The sequence below is a fragment of the Dromaius novaehollandiae genome, chromosome 18 (assembly GCF_036370855.1).
Source record: "Dromaius novaehollandiae isolate bDroNov1 chromosome 18, bDroNov1.hap1, whole genome shotgun sequence".
In the NCBI taxonomy this organism is placed as follows: domain Eukaryota; kingdom Metazoa; phylum Chordata; class Aves; order Casuariiformes; family Dromaiidae; genus Dromaius; species Dromaius novaehollandiae.
In genome coordinates this window covers 7,174,580-7,192,515 of record NC_088115.1, presented here as the reverse complement: position 1 = coordinate 7,192,515, position 17,936 = coordinate 7,174,580, and the positions used below count along the sequence as shown (strand labels likewise).

The 17,936-nt window shown below is 47.9% G+C and overlaps 1 protein-coding gene across 3 annotated transcripts in view; it reads right to left on the bottom strand.

Annotated features, from left to right (window-relative positions):
* Window positions 1-10,175, bottom strand: part of SEPTIN9 (septin 9) — a 167,754-nt gene extending 157,579 nt beyond the window's left edge. The window contains exon 1 of one of the 3 annotated variants that reach the window (XM_064522526.1): window positions 9,949-10,175. In XM_064522526.1, coding sequence (XP_064378596.1) covers window positions 9,949-9,970 — 22 coding nt within the window. In that variant the 5' untranslated portion in view covers window positions 9,971-10,175. The remainder of the gene's footprint in view (window positions 1-9,948) is intronic. The other 2 variants (XM_026103885.2, XM_026103888.2) reach the window with 2 other exon arrangements.
* Window positions 10,176-17,936: the final 7,761 nt, after the last annotated feature.

The window sequence follows — 17,936 nt, the reverse complement described above, 5'->3', positions numbered from 1 at the left end:
TATAGCGAGCTATAGCCCGTCCCCATTTCCCTCGATAACGCCAAAACTAAAGTAAACTTACACCCAGGGGCTGCTCTTGCAGATTACCGGGGGGACTTCGGCTCGCTCCCCACGTAGGTCTGCAGGGCCTGGCTTGGCCACTTCCTCTGGCATCGCTGTGACTGCCTGCTATGGGACACGACTCCCAAGCTGAGCCAACAATCCTTCGCCAGAGACCGTCTCTGTCCCCAGGCCAGCTGATGTGGGCTCAGCCCCGCGAGGTCTTGATAAGAGTTGTTGGGTCCTAAGCACATCATCGGGGAGCCTAAGTGGAGGCTGAGTTCCTTGGCAAATCCGTCCCTTCTGTGAAGGCTTTCTCCCGCTGGGAATCGGAGCCTGAGCTCTGTTATTCCCTCGGTCCCCAGAATAGCAATACTCCCACACTAGAAAATTATGGATTTTCTTGAGCACAACCATGACCTCTTTCATTTCCATTATGCCTTTAATTGTCCCCTCCCTCTATACTCCTTCTCTAAACAAATCTCTGAGCTGCACAAAGTGTTTCTTGTAAATAATACTCTTCTGGTATGGACAAAAAAAAAACCAAAAAAACCCCACATACTACCTTTTGCTTCTAGTTCCAGCTTGCAAGGGCCTCTCCAGTTTAGCTCCTATCTGTTCTGTCTGGGAGCCTTGGGGTCACTTGGCATCAGTGCCATCTTTCTCAGGGAAATGGAGCGGGGCTGTTACACGCTCTGGGCCATCAGATGGTACCTGCCCTCCCCAGCTTCACATGTTCATCTCATGGAAATAACTCACTTTGTGTTTCAGACTGCTGAAATGCAATCATCAGTTCTAACGCTTGAGCAGTAACTTAAAAATGAGCTGCTATCTGCCCAGCATGGCCAGATACTTCCACAAATGCAGCACCACTGGACAAAAATTTCCTTTCCCCTCCTCCTAGAGCTATCCCACACTGATGCTGGCCTCTGCTCCAGAGATGTCCGAAATCCACTGCCGCTCTATGAGTGGCTATTTTGTATACACGACAGTGAAAGCTGCCTTTTAAGTATAAAGCCAGGATTCCCTTTTGGGCTGCCACAGAGATAGATTGGGTGGCACATCTCTCAGCAGCTGCCGGAAAGGCCTTTTCAAGACCGCAGGGTCCTGCCACCAGCCGTCGCCTGGATGATGAGTTACACAGGAGGAAGCAGATTCCCAGGCAGCGATGAATCCCCCTCCTAAATGTAAACACTTCCAAGGGTGCTTCTGGTCATCTCTGTCCCTGGTAGGTCACTGCACGCCAGTGTGGGAAAGGGCTGACTCACCAGCGACTGCGCTGCCTCTCTCCAACCCCTACCCTGCTTCCAGGATCAGATTTCCGTACACTATGAGACCTCTACACACCCAGGGGCTGCGCGAGTACGGGAGCGCTGCCGGTCTTCCGGAGGATACTGGAAACAGGCAGGAAGGGAAACTCCCTTTTGTTTTCTTAAACTGGACTTCATGCTAGTGAAAAGGTGTCTAAGCAGTGGGCGCAAGGCATAGCGTTAGCGCAGCCAAAGAGACAAGGCATAGCTGCAATGGGGCACGGACAGCTAACTTCACCCGTAACACTGAAGTCCTCCCTAGGGAGGAAAAGAGGCCTCGGTTCTCTCGGCCCAGCCCATTGGTGGCTTCTTAGTCAGGGCCTGACTTCTGCCTAGGGACGGATAGATCCCACCAGTCCCCACACGCCCCCAGGGAGCTTGCAAAAAGAAAGAAGTGACTTTGCATGCATATGTGACAGGTTACACCTTCACAGATCACTCTTCACTTTCAAGGGGGTACAAAGTCCTCTCCTATTCCACAGACTTTGCCCCAGATTTGAAACTCACGCTGAAAAATCATTGTATCTCATCTGTTTTAGAAGGGGACAGATTAGCCTTATGCAAAAAGACCTATTTACTATCCAGCGATGAGCAGCACTGCTTTTGGGAAGGATTTTCCTGCCAAACAGCAAATGGAGACCTGATGCAGGGACACCAGCGCTGAAGCGCTGCCGGTTCGAGGTACGGTCGGTAACACCAGTGCACACGTCTTCAAAACGGACACGAGCAGGGTCCCATACAACGCAGGCCATGGGCAAGCCGGAGCCTGTGCAAGACCAGTCGTGAGCAGGCACAGCATAAGGGAGCGAAAGAGAAGAGAAGGGAACGTCTGTTAGCTTCACCCTTCCTCACCGCTCAGGTACCTGCTTGCCGTGAGCTTACAGGGGAGTTATTTGCTGCAGCAACACTTCCTCGTTCCACGTGACACTTCTTGTCCTTGTTCACCTCGGGCAGGAATGGGAAGATGAACAGCTCTTTGAGAAAGCGGTTAGTCACCCAGTCAGGCCCCACACGGCTTTTTGTTACGTTCTGCATGTGTGTGTGTTGCGGTTTTTCATTTGGCTTTTTCTGCAGCTGGATTCCCATGCTTCTCTGAGCTATTCCTAACAGATGTTGGGATGTTACACTGTCCAAAGCAAAGCTCTACCACTGGCTGCACGCACCAGCCAAATCCGGCTAGTCTGCCAGACAGGCACCCAATGCTGAGACACAGCACCCAGCACGACCTGTCCCACGGATGCTGCCAGCCAGCAGAGCACGGCACTGCAGCAGAGCGCTTGGTCTGCCAACACTATATCAATCATCATGAGCCACCAGAAACACGTGATTGCAATACACACCGTTTTCACACAGCAACACAATCTGTCAGCGTGAGAGCGAAAAATAATGATTGTGCTTTTTGATGGAACATGCCACACTCGCACTTCACTCTTTGCAGCAAGGAAGCATGGAGTTAAGCGTGCTGGAAAACTTTAAGAGTAATCAAAATACTTACTAGCTTAATGGTTTTTAGATGTAGGCCACGAACTGCAAACCTAAGCCATACTGCACCTCCAGCCATGACCTCAACCTGGGACCGTGACACTGGACTTTGCCTCTATTTCCCTTTCATACAGTCTGTCCGGTCTAATTATCTAGAAATTTGGAGGCGGGGGGAGGGGAGGGCACACATATTTTACCCTACATTTCCACAGCGCCTAGGGCAATGGTACCCATTCTTTCTGCGCGTCTCTAAATGTTACTACAATACAAACAACAATACTGACGGCAGCAGCCAGCACGAATGTCAAAGGCCAAATCCAATAGTGCACTCAGCGAAGGGGAAGTGACTCAGGCAGCGACGGAACAGTGAACGATTTAATGTGTTAGACTGAGTGGCAAAAAACATAAGGGGGGGGACACAGAGGGAGAAAACCCACCAGGCCGAGTGTGCAAATGTGACAGGGCATCATGGCTTTTGTTTACTGGTTGGAAAATGCGAGTTTAAAGCATAGACTAATCAGAGATGCGGTTGCCTGAAACAATGAGCAAGTGTTTGCCATGCAGGAACTGGATCATATTTGTTTTCTCTTTTGTTCTGGGGTTTAAAGCAAGGATGGAGGGGGTTGCAGGCGTTTGGTATCTGCAGGCTTTCACACAGACCTGAATTATGGCTTCTAAGTCTATGCAGCTGACCAAGCCAACCTGCAGAGCTTTCAGCCTCCCGAAAGTAAGACACAAAGCCCTTTGTGCACCAACCTCTTGCTATTCTTAGATTATCAAGAAACAAGTTCATTTTGTAGTCCTTGTTTTTTTTCCTTCCTGTCACTTCAATAATGCAAGGTATCCCAGTGCCAACACAACACCAAGCAGTGCACCACTTCAAAAGCCTTGGGCAAGGAATCAGTATTTCCGAGGCACTTCACCCCAGGATGGCACGGCGGGTACCAGTATCCCCTCCTCCCTGCTCTTGGGCTGCAAAACTCTTGCCTAACGCAGCTTTTTCCTTTCTGTCAGGTTCCCGACACTCCCACTGACCTTACAAATGCCTCAGTTCTGCTCCATCACTGATGGCAAAAACGAGCAGCCGGCCCGCGGGGGTGGCGGGAGAGCCGCCTTCCCTCACGGCTCCGCAGGAGCACAGAGGCATGCAAGAGAGAAAGGCAGGGAAGCAACAGAAAATAAGCTTAAATGGCAGGATCTGAGCAAGGTTGTAGGAGCTGCTTGTGACTAAACCACCTGGTGTAGAAATTTCTGCCTGCAACATGTGCAAGGACACAAACCATTAGCCTAATAACCAAAGTGCTAAGGTAGGCAGGGAGCTGTTACATGTCTTGTGGCTCTGCTAGTTACTGTCTTCCACCGTGCAGCAATGACACAGGGTGACACTGAAGTCCTGGCCCTTCTGGGTGCAGGGGATTTTTTGTACTCCTGATGTCCTGCAGAGGCCTTGGACTGAAGGCCAGCCCACTGCCCTTACTACACTGTCTGTCTGCGTAACCACCACGCAGCTGTGCCAGTGTCTGCTGTGCCTGTTTGTTAACCAGTTTGTTACTGCAAAACTGCAGAGTTAAGTACTTTAGTCTATATTCAGAGTCTAAACTCTACCTACTTCCTTGTGCCTAAACAAGGAGGAGCGCTAACTCCAAAGGGGCTGACCGGGGAGCTATCTGGATCCAACCAACAGAAAACACTTGGCAGAGTCTTATGTGAAATATTTATAATGTCTGAATATCTGTATTTTAAATCATGTGCTCTGGAGGGCAGAGGATGTCTATTCTGCATCGATGCAGCGCTTGCACAATGGAATCCTGGCCAGTCTTTAGCACTCCTGTGTGTTACTACAAAATAAATAGCAGTTGTTAGTAACAACCCTGGAGCAATACTGTACTGTATGTACCCCAGCACAAGGCCTGCCCTCAAAAGCCACTGTACAATTATAGCCAGTGCCTGTGTAACTCTATACTAATCACAGGAGACTCTCCACAAGATGAGACATCTGATAGCAGATCCTTTTGCTGGACTGGGGACGAGCACAGGAAGAGATTACATAGAATTGCACCTCTTGCTTTCTCACATGCTTAGCCAACACAGGGACAAGCATAGCCTACATGCATCAGGGCAGATGGACAATGCAGGCATTAAATTAAAGAGCTAAGAAAAGCAATCTGTTTATATGAAATACAGAATAGTCAGAGAAAACGATTAGTTGGATTGATTTCACTGAAAGTCCAGCAACGCACCTTGCTAAGGACAACATTACTTAGAATAGACACCATGAGTGTGCTTCAGTGAATCAGGGCATCAGACACAGGCAGGGCTGTTTCACACAGAGATAACAAGTGGAAATGATGCAACGGGACAGTTCATTAATCTGACCTGGCAGAGGCATTGCTCACGCCAAATTCAGGTTTTGAGCAGTAGGTTTGTATAGCCAGATTGAGCATCTGACTTCCTGTGTTTGATTGCAAATCCTTAGTAACTTTTTTTTTTTTTGGGGGGGGGGGGGGGCTTTTTCTTTTTTTCTTTGATAGCTTGTTGGCCCAGCAGTGCAGGTTTGGAGGGAGTAAGAACTCTGAGTCTGAGCTGAACTTGGCAAATAGCTTTGGGCAGAAACAAGTCTTTTTTATTTTTACATATTTCAAAACAAAGTATTTCAAATTTCTGTTCAAAATGACAACCTAAAATTAAATGAATGTTTTTGTTGGATCCAAACCATATTTTTTCCTTGATATTGTAGTTTGGCCAGCAATCTAAAAGAGAGAAGGGGAAAAAAAAAAGTCTGTACAATCCTGCTCATTTTTCCATGGCTTATACAAACAAAATGCCAGTCAGATCACAGGCTGAAAGTCTGGTTCAGAAGAGAACAATGGGGCTCTGCAACCTGCATGTCATGTCCAACACAACTAGGAGCTTTTATGAGGGGGAAAAAAAATAAAAGCCACTGGAGGAATTACATTTAGCCTCTCTCATACAATATCAGCCTGAAAAGGAACATAATTGTCAGCCTCAGATTCTCCAGACCATCTCAGGAGACCATCTGCGGCCAAAAATGATGTACCAAGACCCCTCGGAGCAGACTGCGCCTGCCACAACTCTTGATGCTTATTTAGGGCAGCCAAATCTACTCACCCTTTCTTCACTGCCTTGACCAACTCCTTCATCTACTGCCAGATGACAGCTTGCTGTGATGCATTTGCCTATGGTCTTATCGCGGCTATCATGCTGTGATACACATACTACTGATGTGCACTGTTAAACAGCTCTCACTCATCCCCACCAAGAGCTGGACTTCCTCAAAGTTTGCTGCCTTTAAGGGTATGAGAAGTAGTTCGCCAATTCAAAGATGCAGCTCTGATTGCAGAAGCTGAACACCTGAATTTGCCACTTTGATTTCAAGGTCACTGTGTCACTGTCATACATCCCCAAGGAAAGCCATTTCAGCTGATTGCTATCAAAATTTCAACCATATGCAGCAAAGCAAATTTATCAGAGTCTGATCTTTAGTCTCTTACTTGGCTTTATCTACCAACGGTTTCACATACTGTAGCAACAACAGCAACCTTTTGATTGAGTATAAACCTTAGTTGCACTCCTAACGCTCGTAACTGCTGCCAATCTGGACTAGAGCTGGGTGTGTTCGGCATCTGCACAGATCACCGCGCAGTGTGCTACACAAGGCCCGTGCCAGGGAGGCTATGGGAATTTTTTTCCCCCCTTCAAGTCCTAATGCCATAGTCAGATAAGAGCTGTCAGTTATTCCTGCATTTTTTCTGTGCCCTTAGATCATATATGAGGAGCTATGCCTTCTTCATGTGCCTTACTAATAAATTAGGTGTCCATAACTTGGGTAATGGTCAGTCACACACACCCCCACAGATAATTCTGGAGGTACTGTAATTACTGTAATCCTTATGTTAGTGTATACTAACTCCTTACATAAACTTTAAACTACAAACACTCCTTGGACTAAGCAACTCACACCATGCTTGAAAATAGCTGTAAATCATTTTGTCATTTATCATGAATCCTGACAGTCTATTGCTTTTTTGGCAATGCGGTTGCGCTTAAGTAATAAAAAACAAGAATCTATTAAAAAAAAAAACACACACACAAAAAACCACACCACCCACACACCAAGACAACTAGAACATCTCAGGAAAACTCTCCTTTCCGTAAGCATCTAAAATAGTAGGCATCTCTAAAGCAGATATGTTAAAGGCAGCTTCACAGTGATTGTCGCTTGTTTTTAACTTGCCTTATAAAATCCCCTTTTAGTCCTTCTTCCCTCCACCTACTGCTAGTGCCAATTCATTCCAGGAAAAAAGCCCTGCCGGGCTGAGCGGCATGTGCCGGCAGCTACAGCACAAAGGTCTGAATGTCTGTTTATCGGTAAGAGGTAAAGCATCTGAAGGCAAACTCTTTATCCCAACCACACCTATGTGGCATGTGCTCAAAAGTCATAGCAGATGTGTAACGATTTTCCCCTGAAGTACTTTAGAAAAGGTAAATCTTGTCTGGGGTGGGGAACAGCCTGCTAACAGGAGTACACTACAACAGTGCTGCTGTGTTAACAGAGGAGGATGGAGCTGGAGCCTTATCCCTGTATAGTCCATTGAAATCTTCCAGGTGGGTCCAGTGAGACTCAATCCACAGTACAGATTGAGAATACATCGAAGAAAAGCAAAAAGCGCCACGCGCTCAGCGTTCCTCCCTAACCTCAAAGTGTTTAGAGGATGCTTATTATTTCCTTTTGTCATAGCTTTAGGGAGTTTCTCAGCAAGTCACTGTTTGCAGCCTATCAAGGATTGTCAGCACAGTGCTTGAGAAGCGCAGGCTTTGTAGCTGAGAAGTCACTTGTCATTCACGTCATCAGTTTTTCCTATCAGTAAAAAGTTTAGAGGGCCTGCACAGCAAGGGACTGGCAGCACTCAGTATGCCTTCCTCATTTCTTTGAAAAGTAATTTGGATTCCGAGTCAAATTCCCCAAAGTCAGTCACCATCGCTGTTCCCCGATTTGTAAAACCATCAGATTTATAGGCTAACGAGGGCTGGCCCTACCCAGAGCATAGATGGCAGGCCTCCAAAGAAGGCCTCCCAAGTGCGGTAGGTGATTCATCGTGTGCCTTTCTTCCTCATGAATCAGTAGAGAGGTACGGCCCCAGCACAGCATTATGAGGAGCTGTATAGTTGGAGCTTTTGCAATGTACAAAGGAGAGCTGCTTAAAAGAGCTGCCTATGATTTTTGCAAAATTAACGGTGGTAATAGTGCAATTATCCTGTTGTTTCAGGTGGCTAATATAACTCTTCCGCTCTTTTCCTTGAAACAGCTGCCACATACCAAGGCAAAAAATCAAGGCAAGCAAAGTGTTTCCAAAATGTAAGTACAGTCCTTTCCGAACTAAAGGTACTAACCAGACACCGATCGACCTTAATAGAGACATCAAACTCTAACGCAGGGATTTGGAACGACACTGACTTAGGCACTCTGACAGGAGACATATGCCACTCGTGCAAGGGCTTTGGCAGTGCCACAGTTTCGCTCCAGCACACATCAACGCAAAGCAAAGTCATTAAGGACCACTCAGCTTCATCTGGAAGAAGTCCTAATTTCAAGTCACACAATACTTAACAGCTCTTTTTCTTAGGAGCAATTGTCATCTCCCGCCCTGTTCTTGCACCTCCTCTGTCTGCTCCAGGACTGACAACTACCATACGCACCTCGGAAGGCCTGGCCAAATAACAGGTTTTCTCAAGCATAATGCACAACCATTAATACCCATTTTATTACATAAAAATATGCTAATAATCATGCTTAGACCTCCTCTGGTTCCCAGCATACAAGCCCTAACAAAACCTCCGTGGCAGTCTGTTTCGTGACACTAAGAGAAACGTACCAAAGAGGAACGTTACTAATTATTTTTAACAATAAACAAGGCATCAGCATCACACAGGGAATTTTCAAAGCGAAGACAAACCACGAGCTCCTGTGGTCTATGAGATCATGAGGAGGCCGGCTGGCCATTACGTGGCTCAAGTGAATCACCGCAGGCTGGCTGCCCCCAGCGGGCCCGTGGTGTGCTGAGACACAGGACTCGGGACGCCTGGAAGAGGCCAGCACCGTGACACTATCTCAAGGGCAGCCAGGGTGAAGGCAAGGGCAGAATTTGGCTTACAAAGCATAGAGGCACAGGCTGGTAGCCAGGGCAGAAAAGAAGTCAGCTGTAGAGCAAAGTCTGGCACCTGAAGGAGCTGCCCATGTGAGGGCTGCCAGAGGGCATCCATGCTTACAGAGGGAGCAGATGGACCTTTCATGGGGGATTTATCTGCACTGCTGCACACCAGCCACTTCCTTAGAGTCACTGGTGGGATTTCACAAAAAGCTTAGCGAATAAACATCAGCCGTGGTTGCTTGCTCCCACCTGCAAACCACTACTGCTGTATTTCAGAAAACTCAGTGCCAGGCAGAGCTCTGCTGGGAGGAAGGGACAGGAGGAGAGAGCAGGAGACCTTCAGACCCCTCATCCCCTGGTGACTCGCACTGCATGAAGCAAAAGAGAAGCCAGATGAAGCTGGAGTGGTTGTCCTTCAGCTGAGGAAGAAAAAGCTGGCATCAGCCAGAGAGGGCTGAGGGCCCCGAGATCGCTTACAGCACGGGGGAAGCCAGGAAAAGGTGGGAGGAGGGGTAGGAAGAGAAGGAGAAAGTCACAGGGCACAAAGGGATCCTGGCTCTCCAGCACCAGGGTTTTGAAAGCCCCTCACAGCCTTGGACGCACCACTGCTCTGATTTCATTTAGAGCTGCCACACAGCACAGCAGCCCCCCACGTGCTGTCGCAGGTGTCCTCCAAATTACAGACTCCACACCATGAAAGCCACTTTGCAGCTGGCACAACCTGCCTCCCTGGATTTGTTTTGCTTTTTAAGCCTTTTCCACTGATTGACAGGGTTTGTTTATGCACAGGGAAACAGTCGCTTTCCTCCACTGCGGACACACTTGGAGGGAGAGGGGCTTGTAGAAGTTGTACTTTCCCCCAAAAAAACTTTCTTCTTTTCCAAATACAGACCAAAAGGGGAGAGAGCAGAGAGGAGAGAGACCCAGCTGGGCCACAGCTGGCTCACCTGAATACGACGATTTCTTCATGCTGCTCTTTCGAGACGTTACATAGGAGCAAAACCGAGCGGCTGCCGTGAATAATCCCCGGGGTGACGTGTGACGGGTTTAATCCTTCTGTGCGCGCAGGCCGGGATGGGGAGGGGACGCGCACGCCTCCTCCGCGGCATCCACGCACGCCGCCAGCCCAGCGCTCCCATTAATTAGCGCACACCTTTCCCAGTCTCAGCCCCAGTTATGGGCTGTTCCAACTCGCCTGGTACCAGCAGGGTAGAGCACAGCTCGCTCCCGCCGGTGTTTCAATGTTTCCCCCCACTTAGAAAACAAAATGGTCTCTGTGGATGACTCCTGCCAACTCCCAGCGCTGGAAAACTCAGAAAATTTGGCCAGCTCGGCAAAGGGAAGAGAGGGAATTTCGCGCCGGCAGCCCGGCGCACCCCACGGCTTGGGCGCAGCGCGCGGGGCTCTGCGCGCCGCTCAGGTCAGCCCGGCTCTGCAGTCAGGCGGGTTCTGGTTCAAAGTGCGTTACTGGCCTGTCAGCACCCTGCAGCGCAAACACCTCTTTTTTCTTTAAAGCCACACGGGAAGGGCTCCGGCAAGGCTGCAAGCGAGGGAAGCGCTGGGGCAGCCTCACGACACGGGCTGAGCGTCCGTGCGCGCCCCAGCGTTGCTCGCCGCTCGGCAGAGCCGCGTATCGGATAACCGGCTTCCCAAAGCATGGAGGTTTGTCATCCTCCCCCAGGTTACCTCAGCTGTTCCTTGGGGAAGGGGAGGCTCCGCTTTGATATCACTTGGGTACCTCAGTGTGTGGCTCCCTCGGGAGACTAGATGTGCTCCTGGTTACTCCTTTGTGCAACACACGTTGGGCAATTAGGCAGATGCACTGAGCTGCAGGCATTATTGACGGGAAGAAAAAGCAAATTAAGAGCAGCTATGACTAAAGGCATGCTGAAACGCAGGAGTCTCACTTGTGGAGGAAGCAGTGGACTAAGTCAGCGGGAAGATTTCCACTGGCTGGATGACTCACCCGTGCTGAGGTGCAGGGCACAAGTCTGGGCTACGTGAGGAACTTCCGCCAGCTTAAAGGCATGGTTTTAGTATGAAAGGATATTTGTTCAGTTTTTAAAATTTTAAGATTTCTTCACAATAGCAGAAAGCCATTCTGTCCCCTCAGCCCTAACTCTGTCACTGCATGGGGACAGAGTAGTCCTAACCTTCACTGGAGCTTGAGCACACATTCAGTTAACAAATAGGTGAGCTAGATTAAACTGGTGCAGTCCCATAGGTATTTCTTATCATTTCTTTGCTGTGGATTTGTGCCCCTGCAAAAGATATGGCAAAAGGATTATCTGAACCCCTCTTGAGCCTTTAGTGAGAAGTCTGATGACCTAGCTGAAATTGCTGGGGCAGTCAGGCTCAGCAGCCAGACTTTGCTCTCAAACAGCTCAGGAGCACTCACACATTCCCTCATTCATAGCAGTAACAACTCTACCTACCCATAGCATAGCTATGCTATATTACTGTAAGGCTGTGACCTTCAGCAGGAAGATTTTAACAAAAATCTATGGCATCAGGCAAAGTTTTAAACCACCCCAGCTTTGTTGACTAAGTAAAGATGCGCCTAAGCCCATAGTGACAATGTATTACTCTTACGCTGGTTCTTTTGAAATCATTAGTCACAATTTATGGAGGAGAAGCAATAGCAGTGATTTGCCCCACCTCATGCACCAAGCAGCAGCAGTCAGGAACAGAACGCGCTCCCAAGTGCTAAACCCTCCTGTCTATTCTTGCCTTAGTATCTCTGATTATTGACACAAGCCTGACTACTTTTAATACCGTAACACTCATGAGGATACATTTTGCAGATCAAAAGACAGCTTTTTGTTCTTCTGGCATATCAGTGTATGCACATGTGTGCCTGATTAAATGTCCGACTACATGTGCATGTGTGCGATTAAGTGCACGGTTATGCATATGTGCATGATTATGTGTGCAAAGCATGCGTGTGCCTGGGTGGAAATGTTGGTGACCAATATTTCCAGAGCCACGGCTGAGGGTACAGTCATCAGATCAGCTTGACTGCACAAATACAAACAGTAAATTGTGGAGCAGGCTTTATACCGCACGGCCAAACAAACACGAAGAGACAGAAAATGGCTGAAGGGATTTTTCTGAAATATTGTCTGACAAAGAATCCTTTTCTTTGGCTGCCTGGGCCTCAGAATTACCAAGAGAGTCAGTAGTTTGGCTTAGAAGGGCAGGTTAATGTTTAATACAATACAGAGCCCACAAGCTTCAAATAGGTAAGTCATTTATAGCCCCCCCCCCCCCGTTTCGTAAGATTAGTGAGGGAATTTATTGTTCATGAAAGTGAGGGATTCAGAGCGGTGGCTCTATGCAGGCGCAGCACAGGCAGGCACTGTGTAAGCCTCGCACACACACAGCCCTGCCAAAACAGCTCCCATCTGACCTGCAACCCGCCTGCTCTTCCCGTCCCGGGCCCCACGCGGCTCAGCCAGCGCCCCTTGCTCCTGTTCCGATATCCCCGGGGCGATCCCCCGCACCGCGGCCCTGCTCTGCCGGACGCAGCCCCCTCCCAGCGCTCGTACGGGGGTGAGTCACCGGGAGAGGTGCAGACCTGGAGCTGACTGTCCGAGAGGCTGCACTGACCTTACTTGCCTCAGACATGTGATGTCCAGCCTCACATGCAGGGCAGTGATCTTTTTTTTTTTTTTTTGGGGGGGGGGGGGTGGACAGACCCCGAACAGTGCTGCACGCACCTAGTGTGCAGGTGCCATGCTCTTCCTGCAGCAGTTTGAGCCTGACCCCAACTACGCATGCTCTCAGCCGCTAACACACGTTACGGACTAATCCATTAAGTCTGCAGAAGTAGTTTTAAGGCAGGCATGAAAGGCATTTTTGCAAGTGGTATTTGCTGTCTCTCCCTCAGTAGCATCCTCCAGGCAAGCACGTTCCCCAGCATGTGGGGGTCCTGCAGCAAGATACAGAATCTCCCAAACTAAACATAATACAGCGATCAGAGGAGGGAGGGAGAGACAAGCACCGCCAGCTACATATGGTGGGCTGGGGCAAGGAGCCAGAGCCTCAGGAAAGGGTCAAGGTGAGGGAGAGATTGGGGGAGGCAACAGCACTAAGTAACATACTATAGCGAGGAGGGAAGTACAGACAGAAGGAAGGACTGAACTTCCAGGGGAGGGGGGAAAAAAACACACACACACACACACAATCTCATGGACTAGCACAAAGCTAGACATTAGGGTATGCTGAGCTGCTGTAACTGTGTGTCTACACCTGACTCATTTAACCTCTACGAGACCCAATTTTTCATGTTGCAAAAGGGTAGGAAAGTTGACTTTTCCCAGGTGCAGGCGTGGGGAGACTGCATTAGTCAGTGCTGCCATGGTGCTTGAAGGCATTGCCTGGTAGACAAAAGTCACTGTTATGGTGCAGAGAAGGTTCCCTAGGTAACCAGCAAGGAGGAGAGGAAGCAGGAATTTACACAAAGGTGGACTGAGCCCAGGACATGGGACATGCTCCTCAAGAATCAGGGCTTGCTCCTCCAGATCTTGAGCCCTGGCAGCAGAAGAGGAGAGGATCTGGCTGTCTAGGTATGAACTGGAGGGAGCCAAGAGAGAAGGCCCTGAGCCAAGTGCAAGACTGCAAAATCTGCCAGTCAGCACCAGAGCAGCTCTTTGGGGAGCAATGCATCTCCTGCTGATTTAGAGATAGAAACTCAGGTGTCAGGGCTATAAATCACCCACATCTCCCTCTCCAGCTCTGTTTGTTTGATATCTGATCCTCTGAGCTCCTTTCTGTTGACCAGTCACTCTTTTGTGGCTGCAAGACTGGAGAGAGCATGCAAAGTTTTCCATCCAGCTCGCTTCCCCAGCACCCCATCCTCCCCAGCACAAGGCAGCAGTTGCCAAACTAAACAGTAGACGAGCAGTGCCACACCACCCCAGCAGGAGAGTCACACCAAAGCTCTGCGAAGCTCAAGTCAAGGAGGGCCCCTGAAGGCCTAAGAAAGGAAGTAAGAAGGGGATCACGCAGAAGATGAGACCTTGTGGCTTTTGGCAAAGAGAGGGCACCCCTAGCAGCTGAGTGCCTGTGTTCACCCTGGCCGGCATTAAGTCTGGCTTTTGGTGCTGATGTATGTGCAGCAAGGCACTGAGTCACCCTCTGTATTTTGGCAAGTCCAACAGCTTGGATGCACTAAGTCAGCAAAACAAGACCAAGGCAGCTGGAGAGTCTATTCATTTCAGGCTAGAAGAGGACTAGACCTGCTTGCCAGCTGCTAGGAAAGTGACCCATGAGCCAAAGTTCAGTCCCTATTCCGAGCTCCTGGATGCACACGTTTCATGTTGTTGGTGCTTGGGGGAAAGAACAAGAACTGAGGATGACCAGCATTGGACACCTGCAGCACTGGCCCTCTCAGCCAGCAGAATCTGCCTCCACTCCTGACAAGTATTCTGGCATCTCGTTGCTCTGATTTTTCTCCATGGCCCTAACGAAGTGAAGTGGTCAGTCATACAAAGCATTGGTTGTGGAGCTGCTGGTTAATCCTTACAATGCCCTGGTTACTCAAGTTCATCATTACCCTCATTTAGTTAAATCGAAATACAGATTTTTTGTTTTAGTGGCTCTGAAAAAGAGTTGCCCAGGCTAGGATTGAAACCCAATGTTGTCTAACTCATAACTATGTAACTTGCGAGCTGTGGGAGTATTTGGTCTGTCAGTTGTCTGAGCTCAGTGGAGTAGATCTCTTACAAAAACATACCTTCCCAGATCAGAGAGGGAGATAGAAATCACTTTCATGATCAAGTTTCTGATAGCATTCATGTAAAATACGGGCTTTGCTCTGCTCAGAGCACAGCGTGAAGAGGTCTCAAGGACTGACTGACATTGACCTGAAACCGCTTGACTACTTCATCCAGCACTTAGGCGTAATTTAGCAGAATTTGTATCCAAGGAGTCTCTGAGCCCCAGCTTCACACGTAGGCAAGTATAAATTCTATAGCTGCTCCCACTAGGCAGCCTGGCCCTTAAGCTTACAATGAGAAAATATGGTATAGGTTTATCGAGTGCATTTGAGATGACTGGTTTATTCATGACCAACCAAACCACTGAATCACAGAGATGAGGCAGTTAAATCTGCAGAGGAGCTCAGATTCCCATGGATGGGGAATCTTCTGCTTAAAAACATGGCTGAGGTCCCAGTTAAGTCTGCTGCTCCATGTAATTGAACAAATGAAGACACATTTACCTGTCCCAAGTGTCACTACATGTTGACTATTGAACACATGTACCCCAAATGCACATGAAAACCTGCTTGCCAAATCCAAGATGACTAACGCGAAGAGCAGTGACATAAGCCATCATGAAGGACCATAGCCAAGATTTGCCACGTTGCAGTTCTGAACCACTTTCTTCTTGCCAGCAGCCAGGCTTTAAAGCAGCTCTCCTGTTTCCTGCTCCACAGAACACCACAGATGTTCAGCCTCTAAACATACAGTGCTCAGATATAGGAGGCAAGGCAGCTGTGTTAATCTAAAGCCTCATACATTAATTCCCTGCTTTTTCCAGACATTGATTCACTTGGTTAGGATGAAGCACACCCAGCAACAGCCAGGGTCTCTCTGCAGTTTCAAGTGCATATGGTTAAAAGGTAAATAATTTAGCAGTGCATTTCCCAGTTCTCTTTTCTGTGATTCCACCTGACAACACAATACCAAAGACCCACAGTATAACACTATTGCCCTATATGGTCTGATGGTCGTGCTGTTTTCTGCTTTGGGCTAATGGATATGGTGAGGAAGCAAATAACTTAATGAAGCAATTACTCATATCAAATCAGCAGGTTTTGTTCTTTTCTCCTGCCTGAATTATGAGGAACCAGGAAGAGTGTCCAATTACTCAAGGCAGAATTTCATTACCAAGCAAGATAACATCTGCTCAGCCACAAGGTACATCAGATGGCCATTTTCATAGAACAGCCTCTCCCATGGTTAGGGAAGAGACTACGTCAGCCTGAAATTAAAGCTGCAGGTTATATTAACATACAAAAAAAAAAAATAAAAAATAAAAAAATTAAAGGCAGTAGCCAATGCCCAAAGAGTAAGAGGAAAATCCCAGGTAGCATGAATGAAAGGTGGTAAGAATTTTCCATTCTCAATAGCACTCATCTCCAAAAATAAAACTCTTCAAGGTGCTTTGAGATGCACTACAGGAACGTTCCTCTTAAGAATCACTAAAATCCCCAGGCTGCTTTCAAAAAAGCCAGCTGAGCTCTTCTAAAACTAGCTGGAACCTTGACAAAACACAAAATGGGTCAAAAATCAAGCTCTCAAACCCCTCAAAGCTTAATTGATTTTTCACAAATGGGAAACTCTCCATTGATTTGTGGCTCTTATGGTCTGGGATCTGAGCTGCAACTACAGGAATGAAGCAAAAACTGTAACTTTTTGTCAGTCGTGTCCTTCTAAGGTACTAGAGTGGTATAAATGAGATCTGGGTCTCATTTGTCAGCAAGTGAGAACATCACTGGGTTTTACCCAAGCATCATACATAACCAAGGGCAGAGGTTTACCCCACAGTGCCTAAGCTTGGTCAATTATATTTGCAAAAGCACAGTTTACAGAAGTGACCTTACATCCCTGGAAAAAGAGAAAAGGTGTAAGTGAGGCAGGGTGTTGGAGCTCTGAAGAGCCAGGCTAACTGGTCCTGCTGCTCCCAGAGGGAGCGCGTGAAGAGCATGGTGCTAATCACTGCTGCACAGGAGAGGGACCACATACCACATATCCTGACCCCTCTTCAGCAGTGGCAACCAACCTAGCTCCAAGACTTGTGCATGTGCCAAGCGGAGCACCAGGCATGATCATTTTGCTGCTGTTTTAACTGCTTATGCTTAGTGCCATCCATGGGTCTTTAAAGAATGGTACAGGCATGCATAAAGGTGTGCTTAACTGTCTGCTTGCTATGATTTCTAAACCCATCCCTGAATGCAAGTCTCAGTCCTGCAAACTTGATTTGGATCGTATTCCTAAATGCATGAACTTAATATACGTGCATGCAAATATCGTAAGCATGCAAGAGGCAGGCGCAAGATGCCCCTTTCCCCAACTCTTAATGGAAAGGCAGGCCCAGAGGTAGCATTGGTTTGGCCTGCTGTTTGGCGACACTGGACTAGAGGCATGGGGCCTGCTAGAACTGGAAGAGGGGAGCAAGAAACTGGAAAAAAGAATCGACAACAATAAAAAAAAGCCCACAAAAAATGTGGATAGAGGAAAACCACAGAAGGATCAACAAGAGTCTGCCTATAATCACTACCAAAGCAATTACAGAATTAGGAAAGATTTATAACAGACTGAGGAGCCGGATACTTGGCATGTGAAATGGAAAAGCTGTGAGGAGGGAATTCTGTATGCTGGCACTGGGCTCAAGAGCCACAAGTGATGCAGCCTCAGCAATTCTGTCCTATACCGAGCAAACTGAGCAGCATCTTGGATGTCTTTTCTCGTACCTTTCCGCTTCCAAGCTATAATTTGGTCCAGCCATCAATTCCAAGTTTAAAAAAAATCAAAACAAATAAAGTGTATTTCTGGGGAACGTAGAAATAATATAAAGAGTGAATAGCAATAGCCACTGTTTCTTCAGTGCTATAACGTGGTGCAGCTTACAGTCAGCATTTGCAGCTTTTGTGGGAGGAAAATACGATTATCCAACTTTACATGTGGGGAAACTGAGACACACAAAGCAACTAATTTATCCCAAAGCTAGAGTTACAGACCTGGAGTTTTATCACATATTATCCTCCGTATCTCTGGTAACTTGTGTGGGTTTATCTGTTGGATACTGTCACCCAGAGTTACCATCACTTAGGTCTCTTCTTTGCTTGCTAAGAACATAATTCCACTGTCTTTTTCTCTGTTCTTACACTGGCATAGCTCCATCCAGCTTGCTTCTCCATTGCTTTATC